We start from the raw sequence: 26,744 nt of genomic DNA on the forward strand, positions 1-26,744 counted from the left end.
ATCGGGGCAGTGATATTGATAGCCCTAAAACTTTGATATTATTTTAGCACAAGAAGACTGAAGAAAGTTTGAATATATCATGAATAGTTATATACAATGAAGAGTATACACTATACTAAATAGTAATAATAACCGCGCAGAGTACTGGCCGAAACGACGCGCATTTGCGCAATTTATAGTAAAAGTACCTCCATGCACAAACTAACTACCCATTGTATGTGCATATGTGTATATATTTACTTCAAACATCTTAAAAGGGACTCGTTCACAGGTTTTATGTTTGTAACATCTTTTCTTAAATTGTTTAACCTACATTTGTACTTTGAAAAAAAGAATACCAAACAGCAACTGGCTGATACTACTTTGAAGAGATGTCTGTCAATCTAAGCTTAAGGTGATTCGATTTTCAATAGCGTTACCTACGCTTAATTACGCCTAATCTGTCATATATTTATTAAACGATTGTTAACAAAATTTCTTATTTAAACATTCGGCGGTAATTGATCATTGTTACAAACATTTTAACCACAAAAAAAGTTTTCAAATCTGACCCTAGAAAGCATTAGTGACCCCGTTTAACGCTTTGAAATCGCAGGGGCAGATAACAACCGACTTACATCGTGTGATTTAAAGAGTCCTATGAAACATGGACGTTTCGACTAAATCTTCTCATGAGTTACCTCCCTTCAACACTCTTCTTAATATCACGTTGTAATATTTATTTTTTTGGTTTCTTTGATTATATTCAAGCCTCATAATGTCTTCATGGAAAAATGCTAATAAAACAAGAGCCAGGTCGCATCGAGAAAGGAGCCAGGTAAATAAAACAATAATACAATTGTATTCCGCTACGATTATCAAATCATCATAATTCGGATGTGCGTAGAATTTCGGATGTCATTCTTATATTAAACTTCTGTCAAACATAAGTATCCTATGAAATGTTTTATAAGGTTTAGGTGCCATGGCATTGTGCAAAACTTTACATAAAGATAATAACATGAAACTTGTTGCAAATGTTCACAATCATGCAGAGTGCAGGACTAGTCCAAATAATTGTACGTTGACGGATTTTTTTTAGATTTTTGATATGGCAAATCCTTCATGTACAAATTGTTTAGTATCAAAAGTGGGTAGTTGTTCCGATCAGAATTCCGGGGTAAAGCATATAACGTCTATAAAATATCATAAAAACAAAAAATATTACCAGATAATGTTATTTTATATTAGTTCCGTACACAAAAAATAAATATCCAACTTATAATTATGAGTTTGACGGCTTTTCTTCATTTCATTCTGTCAAAACATAATGATATATACATGAAGGGCACCTGCAAGGTTTCAGGGCACAGTTTTAAATCGCTCGGAACATTTCGGCCATGGCGGAGTTGTTACGATTGTATAAACGAGGTCTATCTCGAAGTTTTGTCGGAGGAGGCCGAGATATTACGATTATATCGAGTTGTTCCCCTTCGCGTAATTGTTGTCTGTGTCAGTCAACTTTTGTTTTATTGGAAAGGTAAACAACTTGTTTTAATGCATTAAATGCTTGTTTAGTGCAAAATAACATTTCACTTACATGGTAAAATATTGTAACGTGTTTTGGGTGTACTGAGCGGCTGTATACTATTTTATCAAAGTTATGGCAGAACTCTTTAATAAATGACAAAAGATGAAACTATATAATAATCTTCCTCAAGGTTACTTAACCTTTTGATTGTGTACAAATGATTTTGATTGAGCTCCAAATAAATAATCACAAAATAATTATAGAAGAAGTGTTGTATAAGTAATTTTCCCTTTGCCAAAATGCCTATGATCAACTTATTAAAATGATTTTCCAACTCTTTAAATCTACTGCTTTATCAGTGATCTCTGTGAATTAACAGAAAACTGGGCTTTCTTGCATAAAACACAGAGTTGTATCTTTCAAAATTACAATACTTTAAATACTACTCAGTTATGAAATACCAGATAGCCGAGCTTTCGTGGTAAATACATAAAATGCGTTCACTTTCTTTCTTTGCATCTGCAATCTAAATGTAAATACGCTCTTACTTCATCCAACAGGAAAGCAGAGCTTTCTCTGAAAGATTATTGAAGTTTCAACTTACTATGCCTCACAGGATAGCTGAGCTTTCTAGCAAGAGCATAGAAGTGTAGACATTAAATTATCTATCGTATCTTTCAACAAAAACCCGATCCACTTGTCAGCTATTATCTATACAATACGTCAAAGCTGAGCTTTTCGGTAAATATAGTTAATATTTTAGATAAGCAACTACAAAGTTCGAGTTGATTAATACCAATTATTTCTTTGCCAACTGCATCCAGAATGACGATATTAAGAAAAGCTTGGCCTTATATACGCCGCGAAAAGCGCTCAAACAAAGCAATGCTTTCATTGGTTGTTAAAACTGTGCGTCGATTGGTTGAAAATGAAACGCTTCTGATTGGTTAAAATTATTCTTATCTAAATGACTATCAAAATAAATAGAGAAGCAACTTTTTAGGTTACAGTCAACTATTTTATACGGCTGTGGTAAAATTTCGTCACAATATGAATATAACTCTTTATGATCAATTTCAACCATAAAATACTTCACTTAAAACAATTTCAATATTTTTAAAATACCCCCGTTTTTGCACATTCCCGTTTAGACGTTAGGAATTGAAAGAATCCCGTATAACACATCTATTATTTTAGACTAGGTGCAGGACTATGTGAACCATTTCCCAAGTGTACAATGACAATATGTACAGTACCGGTCATAAACCATACTAAATTTTGAACATGACTCCTATATGCTCTTTCATTATCCATCAAGGCCGCTATATAATAAAGATTGTTAATTTCCTGGTGTTACCAGTTTTTGGCCTAGTTTTAATAAAAACCTTTAATCTATAGATTCGGACCTTGCCAGAACCAATTTTACTTGCTATTACTAAAACACTGCACTGTATTTTACACTTTAATTTCATTCAAAAAAGCATTTTAAAATTCAAATATTGCAATCTGTGTGTGTGTGTTTATTTCAGCTGGAGAGCAGGGCCCATCTTGGTGCGTTAGAAAAGAAGAAAGACTACAAAGTCAGAGCTTTGTAAGTAAATGCACTTTAAGCAATATAAGCCTTTGAAATGTACAACTTGTGATTGGTATCATTTGATATTTAACAGCAGAGCTTTCAGGCAAAAACACATATTCTCAGAGTTCTTTTTAAATTGATAATTTAGTGTAACCGGCTTGAAAATTCATTATTTTCATGCATTTCCAATTTTGGTAGTTGTAAACCTATGGTTTGGCAAGAGTTGTCAATTGTCTCCCTTTGACCATTAGCTTTATGATTTGTGTTTATATTAAGTCAGGCGTGAAATCTTTTTTCAAATAAGGTAAAAAATACTGAAGCAGTAAATATATTGTTCAGAAACATTTTTAAATAAATCATGAGATTCTCATTATATTATTTAAATAAATAAATAAAATGTTTTATTTGGAAAATGGGGAATTTCAGAAGCTATTTTGGGGAAAAAAGAGGGTCTGGCCCTTGGGGAAGTAGCCAGGTTTTGGCTATGGCAAAGAAGGGTAAAAAGGCAGTGCAATATTGCATTTTTATATTGTATGGATATTGTTTTATGCAGAGACTACCAGAAGAAACAGAACACACTGAAGGTGTTACAGAGAAGAGCACTCGACAAGAATCCTGATGAATTCTATTTCAATATGGTCAAAACAGAAAAGAAGGTACAAATAATTATAAACATTAGTTTGAAATAAATCTGGTACCAGACCTCCTCTATCTATGTATTTTCAAATTCTGGTGTTGCTAGGAATGTTGAAATTTGTGTAGGACGAATATGCTATCTTTGATGATGTGGTTTATGATAAATATTGGGACAAGTGTGAGGTCATTGCCATTAGTTTAAGCCCCCATTAGAGTAGTGTTCCAGTAAATATTGTTGTTCACTGCTACTGTTCCATGGTGATAAGCCCATCCTTTATCACTAAAGCTATTTTGGTGAGTGTGTGGTTGGTTTCTGGTGTTTGGATTTGTGTATGTGTTGTTTATATGTTTATGTCCCTGTAATTTTCATTGTACATTTGTATCATTACGATACCGATCATACTATTGTTGGTGAAAAGAATATATGCCATTTTTTTTGGCACAAGTTTATATCAAAATTTCATTCATTGTAAATATGAAAAACCCATTTCCTAAAATCGAATAACTTAAGTATACAAAGCCCAGTGTTTCTTTTAATTACTTTCAAAATCTGTTAATAGTTATTAATATAAACATTCTAGCTGGTCTTAATTGTTTCTTATAAAAGTTTTAATTCAATTAAAATTAGGGATAGCAACAAACTTGTACTAATTCACTACTCATGTATTATAAAAACAATATTACGATGACAGGGCTCATGTACATGTCTCTTACGAAAACCAACTAAAGTTTTCTGAGTATTTGCATACTTGATCAGAAGATTATCTGACAACTTGACTATATAAACCAACTTTGCTGCTCATTGCCTTCCCTCATTACAATACAATGTCTCATGACTAGGATGGTGTTCACCAACTACGAGAGAGCACGGAGCCTGAACACACTGAGGAACAGCTGAAACTGATGTGTACGCAAGACGAGAGATATGTCAACATGAAACGCTCGTCTGAACTTAAGGTATGTGATACAAGACAAAAGATTTGTCAAGCAACATAAAAATGCTCGTCTGAACTGTACACAGGTTCTGAATGTCAACATGAAATGCTCGCCTGAACTGAAGGTATATGATGAATGTAATAAATGATCAGAATACATGTTCTTTGGTGACCTGTTGTATGTATACTGTTATACTATGGAAAAAAAAATAACACATACAAAAATGCAAAAAAAAGCAATAATTTGGCGTTTTTTTGACTGGGGAAGTTGTTGCCATGTAGCTATTAATTGAAAAAATTGACCTGTTCACAAATCATCTGCTTTTTTTTTACTTTGATCATTAAAGTGAAATGAGTAATACATAATAATGCATTTAAAAACATAAAAATATTGAACTCATTTTAATTAACATATTTGATTGACAATTGATTATTGTATCTTTTATAGAAAATTGAGAAGTTGAAGGCCTCCCTGCACATGATCGACAGTAACTCTACTGTTCAGAATAAACACACCATATTTGTGGATGGGAAAAGACAAGGTAAGCTGATCCACTGATCAATTTCTGTTTTGTATGTACGGTACAAACAGTATGAATTTTATGGCACAATCTTATTTATCAAAATCAAGCTAAAATATGTTCTTTATCCTATTAAGCTTAAAAAGTTTCTAGAAATAATTGGACTTGATTTAATTTTTCATTAATGACCTTGGATAGTATTAATTGTATAAAAAAAACACAGATAAATATCCATTCAAAACTGCTTATGACTGAAAATGCTTGTTTTGGGTTTTGACCATTCTGTCTCTCTATTAAAGCCAAAAAGTTTGATGCAGCCAAATATTTCAACACCCACCCGGCGCTGGTGGGCCGTAAACATAACCGACCCACCCTAGAGGCTCTCCAGAGAGGAGACTTTGCCAATCTAGATGATCCGGAAATAGCGGTAGGCATATATTTTGTTGGCTAATTCACTTTAACAAACTTTACAGTCAAAAATTTGACCTAAAAAAAATGGTTTGGTATGATCTTTTTCAAAAACATGTAAGGTAGGACGGGTAGGCTTTTAGTAAAACAAAATATTTTTCTTATTAGGTATATGTTTGGACAGCATTGAAAAACGGCATCAAAGTTATATTCTGTATTATTAAGCTTTAAAGGTTTTGAAACTACATACATTTTTTAAAACACACACTTAGATTTTTTTGATTATTTTTTTTAACTATTGGACTATAAAAACAGTAGTGTCTGCACCTATTTCTTAGATAGTGTCAGGTAACCTGAACCAAATGTGTGTTGGTTTTTAGGCCAAGGATAAAAGATAATACATCAGCTAAAAACTATGTTTTCACAGGAAAAAAACGAAACTGAAACAATTTATTCCATGTCCATCAATATTATCTTAAATCAAATTCTGGGGAGAACATCTGCATACTATCTGTCATTAAAATCGGTACTAGTATTGTATCATCATTCCTTCGGCTGTAGCAATGTTTCTCAGCTGTGGTTTCAATAAATAAGTTTTTAACTCACCATCTCAGTAAAAACAGATGGGTATTGTCATTTGCTTATGGTGCTCTTGATTTTGTGCCCCTGAAGATGGTCATATCCAAATCACACCATCCTTCAGTCTGTGGGTCTGTCAGTGGGTCATTCTGTATTAGTGTCCGGGCTGTTACATTGTCATGCAGGAGGGATATTAACATTACTCAGTTCAAGCGTTTGGAACATAAAGACAAAGTGTCTTGTGCAAGACTAATGTCCCTACCTCAAATGTCAAGGTCACGCTTACAGGTTTATCATTATGAAATGCTGCATAGATGCCTCTAAAGTATAGCTTTTTGTGTGTGTGCAATAACTTTTTCATGGTTGGAGGAAATTTAAAATAAATTGGCACTTTTGTTTGGTACATAATGGTGATTTGTCCTGTGCAAGACCCACGACCCTACCTCATAGTTCAAGGTGACAATAACAGTTTAATCATTATGGAAATACTAAATAAGCACATATTGTCATGACTGGGCTGTAACTTTGTCATGCTGAGAGGGATTTTAAAATCAGCTAGCACATGTGTTCAGTACATTCAGATGATATGTCAAGTGCAAGACCAACATCCTTATGTCTCACACATCACTCCCCCACACTTATTTTAACTTAAGTGAAATTACTCTTGAGGGATAGTTCACTTCTGGTACCAGAAAGATACGCTTAAGCTTTCTGTGATCACTTAGTGAAATATATTTCAATCTTACACTGAAATTCGGAATTCACTTGTTATATCATTTAAGTTTTGAGAAGATGAAACTTAAGCAAATGTAATTGTTTATTACATTTTCTAGTCTGGTGCTGCCAAACGAGCGAAGAAATACGAAGAATTAAAGAAGAGAATAGAGAGGGAGAGGCAGCTAAGCATTGTAGCACAGAAAATGGAGCGGAAAAAACACCTCATGGTAAGTGGGGTCAGCTTAGTCATTGTAGCACAGAAAATGGAACAGAAAAAACACCTCATGGTAAGTGGGGTCAGCTTAGTCATTGTAGCACAGAAAATGGAACAGAAAAAACACCTCATGGTAAGTGGGGTCAGCTTAGTCATCGTAGCACAAAAAATGGAACGGAAAAAACACCTCATGGTAAGTGGGGTCAGCTTAGTCATTGTAGCACAGAAAATGGAACAGAAAAAAGACCTCATGGTAAGTGGAGGTAGCTTGGCATCGTAGCGTAGAAAATGGAAGGGAAAAAACACCTCATTGTAATTGGAGGTAGCTTGGCATCGTAGCTCAGAAAATGGAACAGAAAAACACCTCATGGTAAGTGGAGGTAGCTTAGCATCGTAGCACAAAAAGTGGAACGGAAAAAACACCTCATTGTAATTGGAGGTAGCTTGGCATCGTAGCTCAGAAAATGGAACAGAAAAAACACACCTCATGGTAAGTGGAGGTAGCTTAGCATCATAGTGCAGAAAATGGAACGGAAAAAACACCTCATGATAAGTGGAGGTAGCTTAGCATAGTAGCACAGAAAATGGAACAGAAAAATCACCTCATGGTAAGTGGAGGTAGCTAAGCATCGTAGCACAGAAAGTGGAACGGAAAAAACACCTCATGATAAGTGGAGGTAGCTTAGCATAGTAGCACAGAAAATGGAACAGAAAAACACCTCATGGTAAGTGGAGGTAGCTTAGCATCGTTGCACAGAAAGTGGAATGGAAAAATCACCTCATGATAAGTGGAGGTAGCTTAGCATCGTTGCACAGAAAGTGGAATGGAAAAAACACCTCATGGTAAGTGGAGGTAGCTTAGCATCGTGGCACAGAAAGTGGAACGGAAAAAAACACCACATGTTAAGTGGAGGTAGCTTAGCATAGTAGCACAGAAAGTGGAACGGAAAAAAACACCTCAAGGTAAGTGGAGGTAGCTTAGCATCGTGGCACAGAAAGTGGAACGGAAAAAAACACCTCAAGGTAAGTGGAGGTAGCTTAGCATCGTGGCACAGAAAGTGGAACGGAAAAAAACACCTCATGTTAAGTGGAGGTAGCTTAGCATCGTAGCGCAGAAAATGGAACAGAAAAAAACACCTCATGATAAGTGCAGGTAGCTTAGCATCATAGTGCAGAAATTAGAACAGAAAAAACACCTCATAATAAGTGAAGGCAGCGTAGCATTTTATACGGAAAATGGAATTGAAAAATACACCTCAAGATAAGTTAAATTTGTGGTAATGATCACCCTTTTAAGAATTTTTGAGTATATTCCTAATAGCCATAAATAAAGAACATGAAGAACAGGGTACCCGATGGACAGTATGGTTATCACACCATCCATCCACAATTTTATGTTGTTTTTTCTGAATAACTTTAAGCCAAGGTATCAACTTCAAACTTGACAAAAAATGAAATGATTGGAGTTGGGTGTCTCCTTTTATTTATCCGGTGTTATTGTGTGACTCAGTTTTATACATGTACAGTACAGTACTACTCTTTGTAATGTGTTTGTGAAGTGGTATAGATGTCTGCCTCTCAGCTATGAACAGGTTGTGGATTTGTGCCCTACACACTATTGGCCTCTAAAAAATTACACTAGTACTGGTTATTACCCAGGAAACAGGCTGCAGCATGGTTACAGGCCCACAATAAAAGTTCATGCCAATATCATTTTTTTCAATTTTAATCTATTACCTTGTTAACTCATTTGTATTTAATGATTAAAACAAAAAAAATGCCTATGATTTAGTTACAGATTAAAAAAAATAAGTGATATTTTGGCCCTTTTCCAACATGGGAATTTATTGCCATGTAGGTATTAATTAAAAAAAAAACATTTATGAAGATTAATTTAATTTTTTATCTGTACCTAAATCATATTCTTTTTTGTTGTTATCATTAAAGGCAAATGAGTTATACATCACATTGCATTAAAATTAAAAAAATAATCTTGCACTACATTATGCTATATTGTGCGCATTTAATGTCAAAGAGCTGTTTGTGTAATCAAATTTGAACTAGTTGGCGTGTATATTAGCTAATATACTTTATCTTTCACATACAGAAAGACAAAGATGTGAAGAGAGAGCTGGTAACCGAGGAAACCAAAGATGCGCCATCCCAGTACATGTGGCAGTTCAAGAGAAAACGATGAAACCAGTCCAGAAAACGATGAAACCAGTCCTTTATCAGAATCATGTGCCTTTGTCTTTCAATGGGAACTAGATATAGTTGATTGATCAGTTTACATACGGGGGAATGCGTAACAATGTCAATCACAGTGTTCAGCTTGTCCTATTGATGAGCCAATTCAATTTTCATAGATGTTTGGATTGGTTAAGTTGAAAACCATTTAAGAAAATCAAACTTAGAAATACTAATATACTATTGAGTATTGTTATTAAAGAGATGCAATGTTTAGCTTGTCCGATATATGAGCTGATCCAATTATGTAGATGATGCTTGGATTGGTTCTGTTTTAAAATCTGCTTAAGAAAATCAAACTTAATAATACTTATATGATAAAGAGTAATGTCAGAACCTTGTTATGTGTAAATCAGCCAATATTGTCCCATAATTAAGTTTAAAAAGTTAATGAGAATATATCTTATGTTACGCTCATGTTCATTTTTGGCTCAGTATTTTCACCATTTTACTGTTAATTTTCACATTACCTCATGTCAGAAAGATGATTTTTTTAATTTAAACAAAGTGTTTTTCATCCATACAAGTAATGATAAAAAATCCAAATGTACTAAGGGTATTTCTTGATGACAACAGCTCTAGCAATTTCCACATGGTCAAGTTTCTTGTAGCATACATTTGGCATGTTTGAAACATAATTAAGGTGTATATCTTGTTATATGTTATGGTTGACTGAATGTTGGAATAAAATTCACCTATTACTGTATTTATTCTCTCATTTTTCCCTTAATAGGTTTTTAAAATAAGGGCATGCTCACCTAATAGGTAATTTACGGTAATTGGAATAAAAACTACATTTATTCACACAAATGCAAATTGCCGACACTGTGAATGGTAAAAAGTTACCTTTCTGAAGTTGAGCTTTGATACGTATTTTACTACATGAAGTTGATATATCCATTCCACTACTTTCACATAGTGTATCCTTTATTTTAACTAATAACATGTGTAACTTTGTAAATTCCATGAACTATGATCAGCAACAAGAGTGCTACAGAGGGAACATCAAATCTGTTGTTTTTTCTTCTGTTGAAGAAGGGACATAACTATGAAATTAAAGACAGAGTTATGTGTCTTCTTGCTTAACATGTGCATATTGTGTACCAAGTTTTATTTAAATATCCTGAACGGTTTTAGAGTTGTGAGCAGGGTTCACATTTCAAAACCTTTATCAAATACCTTCCAGTGGTTCTTAGATATTTATCAGTGAAACAAAACTTCAGTTTCAAAGTGAAATAAGAATTTGATATTTTTCACCATATTTATGCGAAATATCGGCCTACTCTCATAAATAATATTTTGGCCTACTCTCATAAAACCAAACATCAGCGTGCACAGGGCTGGGATACAATTTCATGGACGTCACTTCTAGAATAACAGTTTGTTTTAATACAATTTGGCACGCTTTTCTGAAAAACTACAATCAACTGTAATTATAGATCATTTTTAGGCAAAAATAGAAAAATTATTGGAATGAGAGTATGATCTCAATATATTTCATCTCATGGACACAAAAAGTAAATATTTCACTCATGGCTGCGCTACTCGTAAAATAGATTTTTGTGCTTACTTGGTTAAATATATTGCCATCTTATACTGAGACAAACATGAATCATCTATATTTACACGTACTGCTCACAGTCAATCTAGTTGCTGGCCTCATACATATCTGTAACATATTTTTTGCTAACATTGTGCCGATTGTTTAGAACTAAGTAAGTAAATGAAAAATGTTATTAACATTGTAACTTTTGAATGTGAAATATTTGAGAAATTGAATCAAATATTTAATATAAACAAGAAGAGCATAAACAGTTGCCTCAAACCTAGTTAGAAATATGACAGATCACAACTGTATCAATTAAATGTCCAGAGCAGTAACAATTTTAAAGTTAACAAAAACGATGTTAACAAGAGATGTTTGTCAAACATTATGCCCCCCCTGAGCGCCATGTTGTCAGAATTATATGGACATTTAAATTAAATATGCATGGACCGAAATGACAGCTGATTTGTCGCTAACATTGTATGCCATTGAGGCAGTTTTAAGATTATGACCATTCAAAGTTTGAGGATAGAGTGTGTTATGACCATGACCTTTCACTCTATGACCTCAAAATCCATAGTAGTCATCAGCTGGTCACCAAAAATCTAAATGTTAAGTTTGAGGGCCATGGGTGCAGGCATTGACAAGTTATCACACAAACAAGCATTTTTCGTTCAAGGTCACTGTAATCTTGACCTTTGATCCAATGACCCCTTAAATCATAAGGGGTCATCTACAGGTCAGACACAACTCCAAGTCAAGTTTGATGGCAATGGGTGCAGGCATTGTCCAATTATCACTTGAAATATTTTCGCATTCAAGGTCACTGTGAACCTGACCTTTGACCCAATGACTCCTAAAATCAATAAGGGTCATCTCCTGGTCAGGCCCAACTTACATGTCAAGTTTGATGATCATAGATTCAGGCATTGTTGAGATATCACTGGGAGAAGATTTGTTAACTTTTTTGCGTTAAAGGTTACTGTGACCTTGACCTTGGCCTGATGACCCCCAAAGTCAAGAGGGGTCATCTACTGGTCAGGCCCAACCTTCATGTCAAGTTTGATGACCATACGTCCAGGAATTGTCGAGTTTGCTTTCAAGGTCACTGTGACCTTGACCTCTGACCCCTTAAATCAATAGGGGTCATCTACTGGTCAGGCCCAACCTCCAAGTCAAGTTTGAGGGCCATGGGCGCAGGCATTGTTGAGTTATCACTCGGGCAACCTTTTATCGTTCAAAGTCACTGTTACCTTGACCTTTGGCCCAATGACCCCTAAAATCAATAGGGGTTATCTACTGGTCAGGCCCAACCTCCAATTAAAGTTTGATGGCCGTGGGTGCAGGCATTGTCAAGTTATCACTCAGACAACCTTTTACCATTCAAGGTCACTGTGACCTTGACCTTTGGCCGGATGACTCCCAAAAACAATAGGGTTCATCTACTGGTCGGGCCCAACCTCCAAGTCAATTATGAGGGCCATGGGTGCAGGCATTGTTGAGTTATCACTCGGACAACCTTTTGCCATTCAATGTAACTATGACCTTGATCTTTGACCCGATGAGCCCCAAAAACAATAGGGGTCAGCTACTGGTCAGGCCCAACCTCCAAGTCAAGAATGAGGGCCAAGGGTGCAGGCATTGTCGAGTTATCACTCGGACATCCTTTTACCATTCAAGGTCACTGTGACCTTGACCTTTGACCCGATGACCCCCAAAAACAATAGGGGTCATCTAATGGTCAGGCCCAACTTCCATATCAAGTTTGATGACCATAGGTCTAGGCATTGTTGAGTTATCACTCGGACAAGCTTTAAAATTATTTTACCATTAAAGGTCACTGTGACCTTGACCTTTGACCCGATGCGCCCTAAAATCAATAGGGGTCATCTACTGGTCAGGCCCAACCTTCATGTCAAGTTTGATGACCATACATCCAGGAATTGTTGAGTTATCACTCGGACAAGCTTTGGTCTACCGACAGACCAACCGACCAACATACCGACATGCCTGTGCAAAGCAATATACCCCTCTTCTTCGAAGGGGGGCATAACAATGTTGTTAACTTATTTACCTTCATCAAGTGATTCCAGCATCTATAGGTCCTCTACATCTTAAGTTAAAGAACATCTCCCAATTATACTTTACATTCCGTAATACATAGGTTTCTTGTTATAAAAATTTAATGCTTTCATTTCAAATGTCATCAAACTTGGCGTAATGTGTCCAACCTGATCCCACTTCATAGGTAAACTGTAATTTAATATTATGACCATGGTGACCTTGATCTTTGGTGTTTGACCTTGAGTTAACTGACAAAAAAACCAAAGGGTTAATCTGATGTAGTCTGTGTATTACTATTTAAAACTGAAGAGACTTCAAGATATAAATATTTATTTGCATGAATTTCCAAAACATCATCAACATTATTTATACACACAGATTTGTATAGATAATAGACAGATTGTTAATGAAATTTTGCAAAGAAAGTATTGGCTATAGTTAAGTGTGAAATCCAAAATCAAAAATGTCTCTAACATGCATGTAATGTAAAATACACAAGTGACAATAAAAAGTATCTTGATGTGGCCAAAAGTCTGCGAAATCATCTCCGCTTCCTGAAACAAAGAAGAATATCAACAATTAAAATGGTAAATCTATCTTATGAATATAATAAATAACTATTCAAACAAGAGCGCCATCTATCGAACACTAAGCCTTTCTTTTATTTAAGGACACTAAGTTCGGTGATAAATGGTTGTACTTTAAGCCAAATTAAATTAATTGCAAACACTTTTTCTAATTCAAGGGTCATAACTCTGGAGTAACAGAGGCAATATAAAATCAGATCCAAGATCAGGTGAACTTGCCATGTAAATTTCTTTCTAGCCTTTTCTTGTCCAGGTTTCTTCCTTTCTTTTCTACGTATATCTCTGGTAAGGAGGCCAGCTGAAATTATTGAAAAAGACTTGTAGGTATAAATTGTAATTGTTATTTATACCTAAAAATATCCTAGAAAAATTCCTATTTTCATAACCCATTTCAACTTCATTTAGCCTTTATCATGTAAAAGCAAGTATTAAGAGAAAAAAACAAAAGCAATGCCATTAATCACGCTGTTAAGTTTAAGAACATTTTGAACAATAAAAATTATTAAATCAAAGCAAATAGTGGTTTGTTAACTCCCTATTGTAGAACTATATGCAAATTTACTACTAAAAGAACTCACCAATCATGAGCTTGTCATTCATATCCTGTTCAAGGAATGGTGCAAGTGCACGTGCTGCCCCAAGCCTGATGGCGTTGGCCTGGCCACTGGCCCCGCCCCCAGTGACTTTCACCGCCACGTCATACTGTTCGAGCACATTACACAGCTGGAACGGCCATATCACCGCCTTCCTGGGGAGGAACAATTATAAAAATAGTGTTAAACTTCAGAGGACACTTCCATCAAGCATCTTGGGAAGAATTTTAAAGGGTAGTACTGAATTGTAAAACATCTGGATTTCAAACTGTATACCGAATTGTTATAAATCAGGATTTCAAACTGTATACAGAATTGTTAAAAATCAGGATTTCAAACTGTATACAGAATTGTTATAAATCAGGATTTCAAACTGTATACAGAATTGTTAAAAATCAGGATTTCAAACTGTATACAGAATTGTTAAAAATCAGGATTTCAAACTGTATACAGAATTGTTATAAATCAGGATTTCACACTGTATACAGAATTGTTAAAAATCAGGATTTCACACTGTATACAGAATTGTTATAAATCAGGATTTCACACTGTATACAGAATTGTTATAAGTCAGGATTTCAAACTGTATACAGAATTGTTATAAACCAGGATTTCACACTGTATACAGAATTGTTATAAATCAGGATTTCAAACTGTATACAGAATTGTTAAAATCCCGATTTTGAGAGAAAGTAATGAAGTGTACAAAAAATCTGTTTTAAATTTAAAGAGTAGTATTGAACTGTAAAAATCCTGATTTTCATTGAAACTGTAATACTGAACTGTTAATAATCTCCGTTTTAAAGGTAAGTACTGAAACTGTAAAAAGTCCCTTTTTTCAAAGGGGTAGTGCTGCACTGCCCAAAAAATCCTGATTTTAATGAGTAGTTATGTACTGTAAAAAACATATGATGTCGATAAAGATAAAGACATGATATTGACACGTGTAATAAAAATATAATAAACAAAATGTTAAGAATAATATGTATTTGCATTAGATATCATATAAAAGTTTATTATTATTATTTGAGACTGTTAGGACACCTCATTTAAGTTTTAGGATCCAGAATGTTTCCTTGCATAAACTTAAACTTCCTTTTTTATATTTAATTATATAAAAGAATAATTTCACCATCTCTGCCCAATACTGCCACCTATGCTCAGAACTAAATAACAAAACTAGTCAATTACCTGTGCATAGTGTCTTCAAAATATGAGATATCCTGCCCGTTAATGCTCCACTGTCCCGTTCCATTGCTTTTCACGCACACATACGCCTCTGCAGTCTTCTTCTTTCCTAGATATTATAGAGAAGTTGTTGTTGTATAAGCTTGACTTCAAAGGGGCACAAAAGAGGGTGATGCCAAAAATACATATATATTTATTTTTTATAATGCCTAATTATGTTTAAAGCAATTGACTTTAATGATCAAAACAAAACAAGATTTGTGTACAGTTTAAAAATTACAGTTTTGAGCATTACTTTTTTGGCACCAACCTTTATTGTGCCTCTTTAAAGCTGCACTCACACAGATTGACCAATTTTGACAACTTTTTTAACTTTTTTGTCATGAAAATAGCCATTTTTAGCATAATGTCTCGAAACTAGTGATATAGGACTACTGACAGAAGATTAGATTGCATTTTTTTTACATTTATGTTCAAACATTGATGTTTAATAGCTAAAAGCGCTACTAAGAGAAATAAAATTGTCCACCTTTTTTTAACAACTGAAATCTATTCTATTGTGAATTATTTTATGTAATTGAAATAAAGACATTGTTGCCAAAATCAGCTTATTATGGGACAAGAAGACATAAAAAATGTCAAAACAGTCAATCTGTGAGTGCAGCTTTAAAGAAATCATTTAGCAAATAGCATCTGAATCATTTTCTAATGCCACTTAGAACCCCTTCAATTTCAATAATCCAGTTTCAGGCATTGAACATTTCTTTATTGACATCATACAAGTAGTTTTTTGTAAATAGAATAGTGGCACCTATGGTGTGTGATCTGGTTTAAAGGTCAAGGATACCTCCCAGTTTATTTACTCCTTTTCTTATGTACATGTATAACAAAGTCATAAGGATTAAACATTTTGTAAGTTTTGCATCATATAAAATATATAATATTATGTAATGATGATAAGTTTATGACATGGCAAATTTCATATCCTCCCCCATATCATTTCCTCGAACTATCATCCTTCTAGCTTCGTTCGGTTAAGAAAGAGTCTGGGAATCATGCATGGGATGATATATATCTCCCCTCCCCCGCATCATTTCCTCAACCTATAAAATCCTTCTAGCTTTGTTTTGGCTTAGAAAGTAACCTTGGAATCATACAGGGGATGGGATCAAATATGCCATATAAACATATATATATAATTTACAGTAAATAACTATCAGACTACTGTAATTTCAGCTTGAAGCAGTTCTTGTGGAAAACAGTGCCAAATTCAGACTCCAGAAGTCAGTGAAAATGCCCCCTGTGCTCACCTTTCTCTATAACGAAATATCTTCCATCATCTCCCTGGACTGGCTGTAAAATAAAACATAAACTAATTCCTTTTCTTTAGTTTTCCTTTTCCTAGTGTAAACTTGTACATCATCTGTTCACAATGAACATACACATAAACTGATTGAGTTTACTTAAGGAATGAATTGCGGGGTTGATGTCATTATCGGGGTATGAACGCAATTGGGCTGGTCTAAGTGTGTGGAGTCCAAAGGACTCCACGCATACTTTGACCAGCCCAATTGCGTTCATATCCCCAATAATCATAATGACATCAACCCCGCAATTCATTCCTTATATTTACACCAATAGTTCATTATTTTATTCATAGAACGTTAAAAAAATACTTCATTTCATTTCGGATTACCTTTCAGTAATCCTTTCTTACCCATTCTGTAAATAGGACGACCCGACTGTTACCGGAAACATTTTTTTCAAATGACGTCACAATAACCCGGGAAAAGATCAACCACTTGAAATCACTTTTAAACGTAAAATTGAAACACTTTTGGCAAAAAAATGTTTAAAATATAATAACTTAACACTTTCTAAAATGTTGATTTATATTTTACGGGACCAGCTGACACAATACAAACAATAACAAGATCAATAGTTTTCATGTATATTGTTATGCGATGAATTGCGATCAAACATATCCGAAGATGTTGCGTTCATCGATTGATGAACGCAATTGCCGAAAGGCAGTTCATTTAAGGAATGAAAGTTGAGGTGTAAATATTAATGCATGAAGAACATGTGATAAAACATATGACTTATTAATAAAATAACTCCTTAATATAATATATCATAACAAGAGCACCTCAAAAGGTTATCGTGGCTCATCTGTTTATCAACATATACAGCGATTTGATAAGCCCCAAAAGCATTTTTCCAGAGTAGGGCTTAATACCAAAACCCTGCCAGAAGAATTTTTAAAATCTGTAGCTTAAATACCAGAATTTTTCTGTCCTGGCCATCATGTGTTCCCACTCTCCTCTGCCGGAACTTCGCCAAGTAATCTTGCTCCATCGGAGCATACTGGCTTGTGTACAGACGATCAGCTAGAACAATAAACCGTCGATACTGAAAGAGAGTGTCCTCAGATGTAAAAACATCTCATGGTCATGCAATACAAAGTGAGCAGTTTGTTCAGTTTGATGAAGTTAACATTGTTGTTATGGTCATCACTTTAAACTGTCAAATCATTACTACATTGAACTAAAACAGAAACAGTTTTGATCTGCATTTGTGTCTGATAGACCTGTTCTAGCTGTATGTGTTCCTAAAACCTGTTACAGCTGTATGTGTTCAAATACACTTGTTCCTGCTGCATATGTTCTGAAACACCTGTTCCAGCTGCATATGTTCTGAAACACCTGTTCCACATGCATGTTTTCTGAAACACCTGTTCCAGCTGCATGTGTTCTGAAACACCTTTTCCAGCTGCATGTGTTCTGAAACACTTTTTCCAGCTGCATATGTTCTGATACACTTGTTCCAGTTGCATGTGTTCTGAAACACCTGTTCCAGCTGTATGTGTGTCTGCGTTTTCTCATAAATCAGGGTGTCTGCGTTTTCTCATAAATCAGCGTGTCTGCATTTTCTGATAAATCAGCCTGTCTGAGTTTTCTCATAAATCAGTTTGTCTGCGAGTTCTGATAAATCAGCCTGTCAGCGTTTTCTCATAAATCAGCATGTCTGCGTTTTCTCATAAGTTGACTTGAGTTTTCTCATAAATCAGCGGGTCTGAGTTTTCTCATATATCAGCATGTCTGAGTTTTCACATATATCAGCATGTCTGAGTTTTCACATATATCAGCATGTCTGAGTTTTCACATATATCAGCATGTCTGAGTTTTCACATATATCAGCATGTCTGAGTTTTCTCATATATCAGCATGTCTGAGTTTTCACATATATCAGCATGTCTGAGTTTTCACATATACCAGCATGTCTGAGTTTTCACATATATCAGCATGTCTGAGTTTTCACATATATCAGCCTGTCTGCGTTTTTTCATAAATCAGCATGTCTGCGTTTCTCATAAGTTGACTTGAGTTTTCTCATAAATCAGCGGGTCTGAGTTTTCTCATACATGTATATCAGCATGTCTGAGTTTTCACATATATCAGCATGTCTGAGTTTTCACATATATCAGCATGTCTGAGTTTTCTCATATATCAGCATGTCTGAGTTTTTCTCATATATCAGCATGTCTGAGTTTTCTCATATATCAGCATGTCTGAGTTTTTCTCATATATCAGCATGTCTGAGTTTTCTCATATATCAGCATGTCTGAGTTTTCTCATTAATTAAGGAACATGTTCGGGAGCATTTCAATTAGGATGATAGGATTTATTTATAATTTTATTATTCAGGGATGTAATTGACCTGCATGCTGAAGGGCTGAAACTATATTGGCGTCGGGTTTGGGGGCAGAAGCAACTCTTTTAAGAAGCCCTTTTGAGAGTTCTTCTGACTTCAAATTTAAATCAAACTGGGGAGTCAATACACGCAACTAATAAAGTAACGACCAAAAGCAACCACTTAAAAAATTTGAATCAGTTACATAGAGAACCATTCTGTACATGAAAAATAATATTTATAATTATAAGGCTTTTTTTTTTAATTGACTTACATCGTTTTCATTTATCTTCTCGGATTTAAATGATTTTTTGAATTCCTCATATGGCATCCATTCAGTGCCTTGTTCTCTGAAACAGAAATAATAATATACATGTAGGGATAAATACACAACAGTTTTCCAATTTTCTTACTTTCACAAGAAACATAAGTAAACCACACTATATTGAACACAATATCCGATCTCTTCACTGAAAAAACGGGACCTGTTGTGAAATCCCTTCAGGTAATCTATCCATAATTTAAACAAAAAAATGCTACTGGTAAAGCTTCATTTAAAGTTGCAAGACATTAAGTTGAAAGGTTTTTTAAGTTTTCATAGAGAGTTTTTGTTATATAGACATTATGTTTTTAAAGAAACAAATTAATAAAATTGCTTAAACATTTATAAATCGTAGATTTTTTATTGTTTTATCACCTTCCTACATGTATATCATGTTATTATGGTCAAAAATGTAGTCCATGAAAAATAATAAAAAAAGAGATAGATATAATCACAATGTAAATATCTAAAATGTTCTTATAAAACTTGGTATCCTGATGATGGATGACTGACCTTATGCAGTCAATCATATTTGTTGGTTAGGATTCAATTAAAAAAATCCTAATCATGATCTTTCAACTTGACTACCTTGAACATTTTAATTAATTTTGATAATACTATCCTTATAGAAATTATTTTGCTGACAACATGTATTTGTCTTTTTCAACAAATAGGCAAACAAGAACACCTTTTAAGTTATGGTCAAGGTCACAGTTTTTGAAAGCTGGCCTGGACAACAACAACACCAAGGCCATCCCGATACAAAGACTTTTAATTGAAAAACTAATGACTAATGACAATGATCAATATAAAACCATAAGCTCAAAAAATGATCAATATAAATCCATGAGCTCAAATAATGATCAACCATGAGCTCAAATAATGATCAACCATGAGCTCAAATAATGATCAACATAAAACCATGAGCTCAAATAATGATCAATAAAAAACCATGAGCTCAAGTAATGATCAATATTAAACCATGAGCTCAAGTTATGATCAATATTTAACCATCAGCTCAAATAATGATCAACATAAAACCGATCTTTCCAAAGTATACTCACAGAGGGGGGTATTTGTCTCCGTCTAATGGATGCTCAAATTGCTTGAACTTTTCATATTTTACTGCCATCGTCTGAAATGAACACACAATATCAAAATATCTTTCTTAATATGCTGGTTTAAACATTTTAGCACTTTAACCCAGATCACCAGAAATATCAAGATGCACAACAGGATGCCAAGCTGTTTTCCGTCTATAGTCAACATTTAAAAGAGGATCAAACAGCGAATCACCCCTACAGTATTGTTGTCTTTTTTTATAATTTGATTCCAGGATGAACCTCAGAATGGTGAAAGCCAGAGTAATGTGCCTTGCTGTAACGGTGGGTGTTTTTCTGTGTCAACATGTTGACCAAATTTCAGTTGAATATCATAAGTGTGTTTTTTTTTAAGTTATGACCAAATTTAATGTTATTACAAAACACTTATTACAGCAATGACGAGACGCCCTTCATATAATCACATGGTTCTCAAAAAAAGAAATAAATGCAATTTTTCTGAATACCAATAATCTGATGTTTATGTTACAAAAATCTGGTTTCAAATGATAAATAAAACACAAACAGTACATATGAAAGACAATACATCACTGACCATGTGAAAATGAAAAAAGCACACCCACAAAAAAGTAAATAGATTGAATTTAAAGACAATGGGGCCATCTTTTCAGTAAGTGTATGCCACAATCTTGTAGGATCGTAGGATCACTTGAATACAAGACAAGTATCAAAAATCAAATGAATTGTATAATTGCAGATCTTTACAGTGAAACCTTTTTGTTCAATCTATGTTTCAAAATATATTGCATTAATTACAACCAAAAATACCCACTTGTCTGGCTTTGTGACCATCAACCAACCAAACTCACATGCGCCAAGAATGGGAATCGAACCCTGGTTGCTTTGGTGAGAAGCCAGTAGGCTAACCACTGCACTTACCAAACAACTAATGCACTATTCTCTTTTTGATAAGATGGCTCATATAATACCCACATGCATGACTTCATAGAAGGATGGTTTCAATGTGTAGTGCAGATAGTGTGTGGGTCGACCCTCCTCATCATGTTCAGCCACTGAAATAATAAATATCCACCACATATATGTACATACTTAGTTCTAAGATTTTATATACTTTGAAACATTTCCCCAGTATTGACTACTGCAGTTTTAACTCAGATGATTTAGTATGAAATGGTGCTACATCATAAAGGTCAAATATGTCATAAATGTGTGGTTACTTTTACATATTGACAAAAACACTGGCTAGATAGGTAGGGCATAACATTTTAATTTTTGAAAACTAGCTATTGCTTTTTTGAAAAAGCGCTGGTCTCCTCAATTGTGTGACATAAAGTACTTGCCTTAAAAAATATTGATATATGTCATGATTTTTATCAAAATAAAACATGAAAGAATAAGCTTTAGAAATCATAAAAAATATGATCAACATGTATAGTTTCAATCATTACATGCTGTTCTGTAAAATAATTGGGTAAAGATAGAGATTGAGAACACGGTATTTTATGATAAGGCTTAAAAAAATAACTGTTTGTTTCGAGAAACCTGACACTACCTAATAAAAGCAGCCGACCCTGGTTAACAGAATTTAAAAAAAAAAAAAAAAAAAAAAAAAAAAAAACAATAAATATAAAAAAGGACAATAAAAAACCAAACTCATTATTTTAACATAAACTGCAATTATCTTTCACAGAATAAACAAAATCAATACCCTAACCTTGGGTTATTTCCAAAAACAAAAACAAACAATTATATTTAAACAAACAATTATATTTTTTAGGCCTAATGGAGCCAGAGGTGTTAACTCACTATGTCGTCGTGGTCTCAGTACTAGTGGATGCTGAAATAAATGCAAAAAGTATTTAGCAAACACATTAAGCAAAGTATCTGAAATATTAATGTCGTTCTTAAATTATCAACAAAATGGACTATGCATAGGTTAAAGTAACATCTAACATATGATGCCTTAACAAGATAATTAATTGTTTTTTTCAATTTACAACAAGCAGTTTTTTATTTCCCTATTATTTTCTATAATCATCATTAATTTGATACATGCAAGAATGAGTCAGACATAAGATAAATTAATTCAAATATACCCAACAGCATTAAAATCATTAAACGAGTCAGTGAATTGTGACAAGAATTAAGCTCAAATTCTTAACTAAAAATAATAAATGTAAAATTAATGCATTTTGAATGAGATTTATAACTCAATTCTTTTTATCAGGGGCTTAACCTAAACATTTCACAACCACAAGGATGTTTTTTTCAAATAAAAAAGTTGACAAGAAAAGTAGCACAGGAAATGCCAACACTTGACATGTTTCTTTTGAATATGTGCATATCTTTTAAGTAATGGCAAATGTGTTTTGCACAATAATGCTGGCCTCAAAAAGAGGCAGACATCAATGCATAAGCTATGACAACATCTCAACTTTTTCTTTCAAAAACAAGACAAGCTTAAAACAAACGGGACAAACCTCCATGATGGGCCTCGCTTCCTTGTTGGTCAAACTTGATGGCAGCAAATAATCGAGACATTTCTGGTAATGAAATAAAAGACAATGAATGAAACAAGAGTGATAAAATGGTAGCTTGAATGAATTCAGTGTGATTTTAATCTTTTGGAAAATGGGGACAAGGACCTACTACTACTTTTACTATTACTACTACTACTAATAATAATTTGCACTCCTTAAGACAACTTGCTATGCTTACCCTGACTTCTTCCCGAGTCAAGTCTGCAGAGTCATCTAGGCCCATTATATTTGCAAGGTGCCTTTTCCCTAGTTCATACTCTGCTATACTCTTCTCCAACTTTGCATCTGAAAATTGTATGCACAATGTTTAAGAGGTAGCAACAAAAAAAGACAATAATAAGGAAATATTACACAACAATGACGGTTATTTGACATTATACCCACAGGCCAATCAGCCCCGCCGAAGATGAATGAAGCTCAGCTTTCACCTCGATCCACATACATCTTCGGGGGCTAACTGGCCAGTTCTAATAATGCCATATGGCCAAAAGTGGTGTGTCATATTTCTTATACTATACCAAACCTTTTATATTATCCATATTCGAACATATCCGTAGATGTTGTGTTCATTGGATGATAACCGCAATTGCCGAAAGGCAGTTTATTCAAGGAATGGAAGATGAGGTGTAAATATTTTCTGTTATAAACAATGGTTATTAATGTTATTTCTTGGCTCTTTTATCTGTGCTGCCAATGATATTACTGCAGTCAATGTTGGGACATCTTATCAAAGATAACTTCTTTTAATCAATAAAGTTTTTTCATAAGGTATTATATTGATTTGTTACACACAAAAAATATTTCACTTAAATTCTTGATATCATGTTTTTATAAAAGATGACCCTCACTCTGATTTTTCTTTAAAAACGAAAAGCTAAAACTGTTACCTTCTGTTTCTAAATATCGTATAAATCTGTCTATGGATCGTGTAATGATCTGCTGTTTTGTGAACGCTTTTGGTACTGAAGCCTTCTCGGAGCCAGCCAGTTCACCTTTGACCCCTGTTGTTGTTCCATTTGATTCTGCTTGTGTCAATACTGAAGTGTGAATACTGCATACCTGCAACAAGTATTGCTAGCATGAGTATTCATTATTCATAAATAAAAGATAAATAAACTTAAAAAAGGTGATAAAGCCCAGTTTACTTAACAATTCCTTATGTCTGTTTTAATACTAGGCATTTAAAATCTGACAAAAAACTATTTGGATCTGCAATAACCATGAGAAAATATAAGTTAGCCATTTAATTAAAGGTTGAATCTAAAACTACTTTATGGACCAATATGCAGCTTAATTAAACCAAGGGAATCAATTTATACATTCTCAAGGGATATCACTCAAAAAGATATAAATCAAATATTTTGAGACCACCATGTATGCTTAAAACAGACTTTTTAAACTGTAATTATGTATATTTTACCTTAATCATATGACTGAGTACAATTTGCAACATTAATGTATTACTTGGAAGTTATTTAGAACAATCAGGTATTATCCGTTATTAAGAATAACCCTCATTTTGTCAAGGTAAATACTAGTGATGGGCAATCAGCTTGGATTTTCGTAATAAGTTGAGTGTTATGTTTAACATAATACATAGTTGAAAATAATACATGGTTGACCATGGTTGATAGTTGCCCCAATGAATTTAAGCAAACTTTCAAGCAAATTTTTTTGATAATTCGATTATGGAACGATGAGGTTGCCAATCGCCGAGTTTCAAATGTCTGCCAATATAATCGATTATAGGCATCACTAGTGAATATGTCATAGTTCATATATTTTTGTGTTTATTTTGAATGTTTACAAAAACACATATATATTAACATTCAATGAAACTCATACTGTCTTGCATCAATTGAGTGATCTATTTTTTGGTTATTTGTTGTTAAGGAGCGATATCCAAACTTCTTTATGTCCGAATTTATCACAGACTTGTGTAGCTACAATAATGAGTGATCAGGGATACTTTTTTATTATTTTGACATTACTTAAATGTATCCCTGTAACGCTACAACTCTCTACCATTTAACACCGGGCGAAAGAAGATAATATAGTAATATTATGCATCGATGTTGAATAATAATGACAATGTATACTCGATAGTGATCTAAACTGGACTGAATTTGTCATAAGTCGTTATTTTCACATAAACATATTCTGGGTCATGAATACCGTTATACATGTACACAACCTCTCAGATTTGTCCCAGATTTACAGATATCGGGATACTAGATAAAAAATCGACACATGTAAGTGTTTTATGATATCTGAACATGTTGTTTTAGCATAATGACATAAATAAATATGTTTTTAATAGTAGGCAATACTATTTTCGTAGAAATTTGAATTTGTAAGGGAGATATTTTCGAAATTGTGGCCGCGAGGATTTCTTGCGCAAGGCCCATTCGCTACTTTTTGCTGGGATGGTGGATGTCACGAGTCTGCCTTGGTAAAAAAAATCGTCAAAAGATTGACAGCTATTTAGGTGAACTAAGACTTGTGGGGCTTAAACCAACTACTACAGCAAGTTCTACCAAACGTTATTGCGGCTAATTGAGGCTAAGACGAAGATGACTGTGGTATGACAGACCTTAGTTCAACATTTTTATTTAAGCCAATTAAATTTAAGGGTTGGGAGACAATTAAAGCACGATGCTTGTGTTTCAGAAGTCGTAGGTTTAAGCCCTATATTAAAGTCTGTTATATTCGGACATAAACAGTTCGGATATCTCTCTTTCATTACCAACAAATTGACATGTCATTGCAAAATGAAATCGGACATGACTACACTACTTGCCTTCTGAAGAGATTTTCCTTCACATAAAACGCTGTTCAGTGTTCTTAAATGCCTTAAACTTTTGCAAACCGTGAAGGACATGTTTTGATCATTCTACGCTCGTCTAAACGCTTGCTTAACAAAAATTGGAGTCAAAACGGCTTTTACAAAGGACAGTTCCGGTAAACAATGAACTGTACAAATCTCAAGGAGAAGATATATCTGAGTAAAGAGCGGAACTGCTATTGAGCTGACAGTGTCCAAACAATGCACTCAACTCCTCACAACAGTTCACGACCTACTCCATCATTACGACCAAGGTGACCAAGTTGACGTTATCATCCTTGACTTCTCGAAGGCGTTTGACTCTGTCCCTCATGAAAGTCTTCTCCATAAGATGCATCTCTACGGCATTGATGGCAACATCAACCTCTGGTTAAGAGACTTTCTGACAAATAGGAGGATGCGAGTGGTAGTTGAAGGTGATTCGTCTGATTCTGTACCAGTAGACTCCGGCGTGCCACAGGGTACTGTCTTAGGCCCCCTAGCCTTCCTCTGCCACATAAACGATCTTCCAGACAGCGTCAGATCCACCGTTCGCCTGTTCGCTGACGATTGTCTCCTATACAGACATATCAAGTCTCAACATGACCACCTTCAACTACAGAAGGACCTACAAGCACTAGAAGTCTGGGCAGAAACGTGGGGTATGCGCTTTAATGCTAAAAAATGTTACATCATGAGCATAAATAATAAGTCATCAAATTTCTACCAACTCGACGGGCAGATCTTACAACAAGTCGAGCAAAACCCTTATCTTGGTGTTATGATCACTGAAAACTTGAAATTCTCAAACCACATAAACAACATCTGCAACAAGACCAGCTCCACCCTAGGGTTCATTAGACGAAATCTCAAACACTGTCCTCTATCATGCAGAAAGGCAGCATACGTATCCCTAGTTAGGTCTTCTTTGGAATATTGTTCTACTGTATGGGACCCTTTCC

General features: G+C 34.4%; 2 protein-coding genes across 2 annotated transcripts; one reads left to right on the forward strand and one right to left on the reverse strand.

Moving 5' to 3' along the window:
- The first annotated feature begins 685 nt into the window (after positions 1-685).
- LOC128238620 (probable U3 small nucleolar RNA-associated protein 11) lies at positions 686-10,049 on the forward strand. The gene is made up of 8 exons (XM_052954731.1): positions 686-817; positions 3,040-3,101; positions 3,640-3,742; positions 4,563-4,679; positions 5,106-5,199; positions 5,478-5,605; positions 6,999-7,109; positions 9,204-10,049. The coding sequence occupies exons 1-8, from the start codon at positions 758-760 to the stop codon at positions 9,291-9,293; spliced, it is 765 nt and encodes a 254-aa protein (XP_052810691.1). The 5' UTR covers positions 686-757; the 3' UTR covers positions 9,294-10,049.
- Positions 10,050-13,272: 3,223 nt separating this feature from the next.
- LOC128238670 (28S ribosomal protein S9, mitochondrial-like) lies at positions 13,273-25,868 on the reverse strand. Its single transcript, XM_052954807.1, has 14 exons — positions 25,759-25,868; positions 23,846-24,017; positions 23,137-23,243; positions 22,899-22,961; positions 22,225-22,255; positions 21,391-21,470; positions 20,401-20,471; positions 19,289-19,364; positions 17,605-17,733; positions 16,632-16,674; positions 15,325-15,430; positions 14,119-14,288; positions 13,760-13,838; positions 13,273-13,507 (listed from the first exon to the last, which is right to left on the reverse strand). Exons 1-14 carry the CDS (start codon positions 25,837-25,839, stop codon positions 13,495-13,497), a joined length of 1,221 nt encoding a protein of 406 aa, XP_052810767.1. The 5' UTR covers positions 25,840-25,868; the 3' UTR covers positions 13,273-13,494.
- Positions 25,869-26,744: the final 876 nt, after the last annotated feature.

The sequence above is a fragment of the Mya arenaria genome, chromosome 6 (genome assembly GCF_026914265.1).
Source record: "Mya arenaria isolate MELC-2E11 chromosome 6, ASM2691426v1".
NCBI classification, from domain to species: domain Eukaryota; kingdom Metazoa; phylum Mollusca; class Bivalvia; order Myida; family Myidae; genus Mya; species Mya arenaria.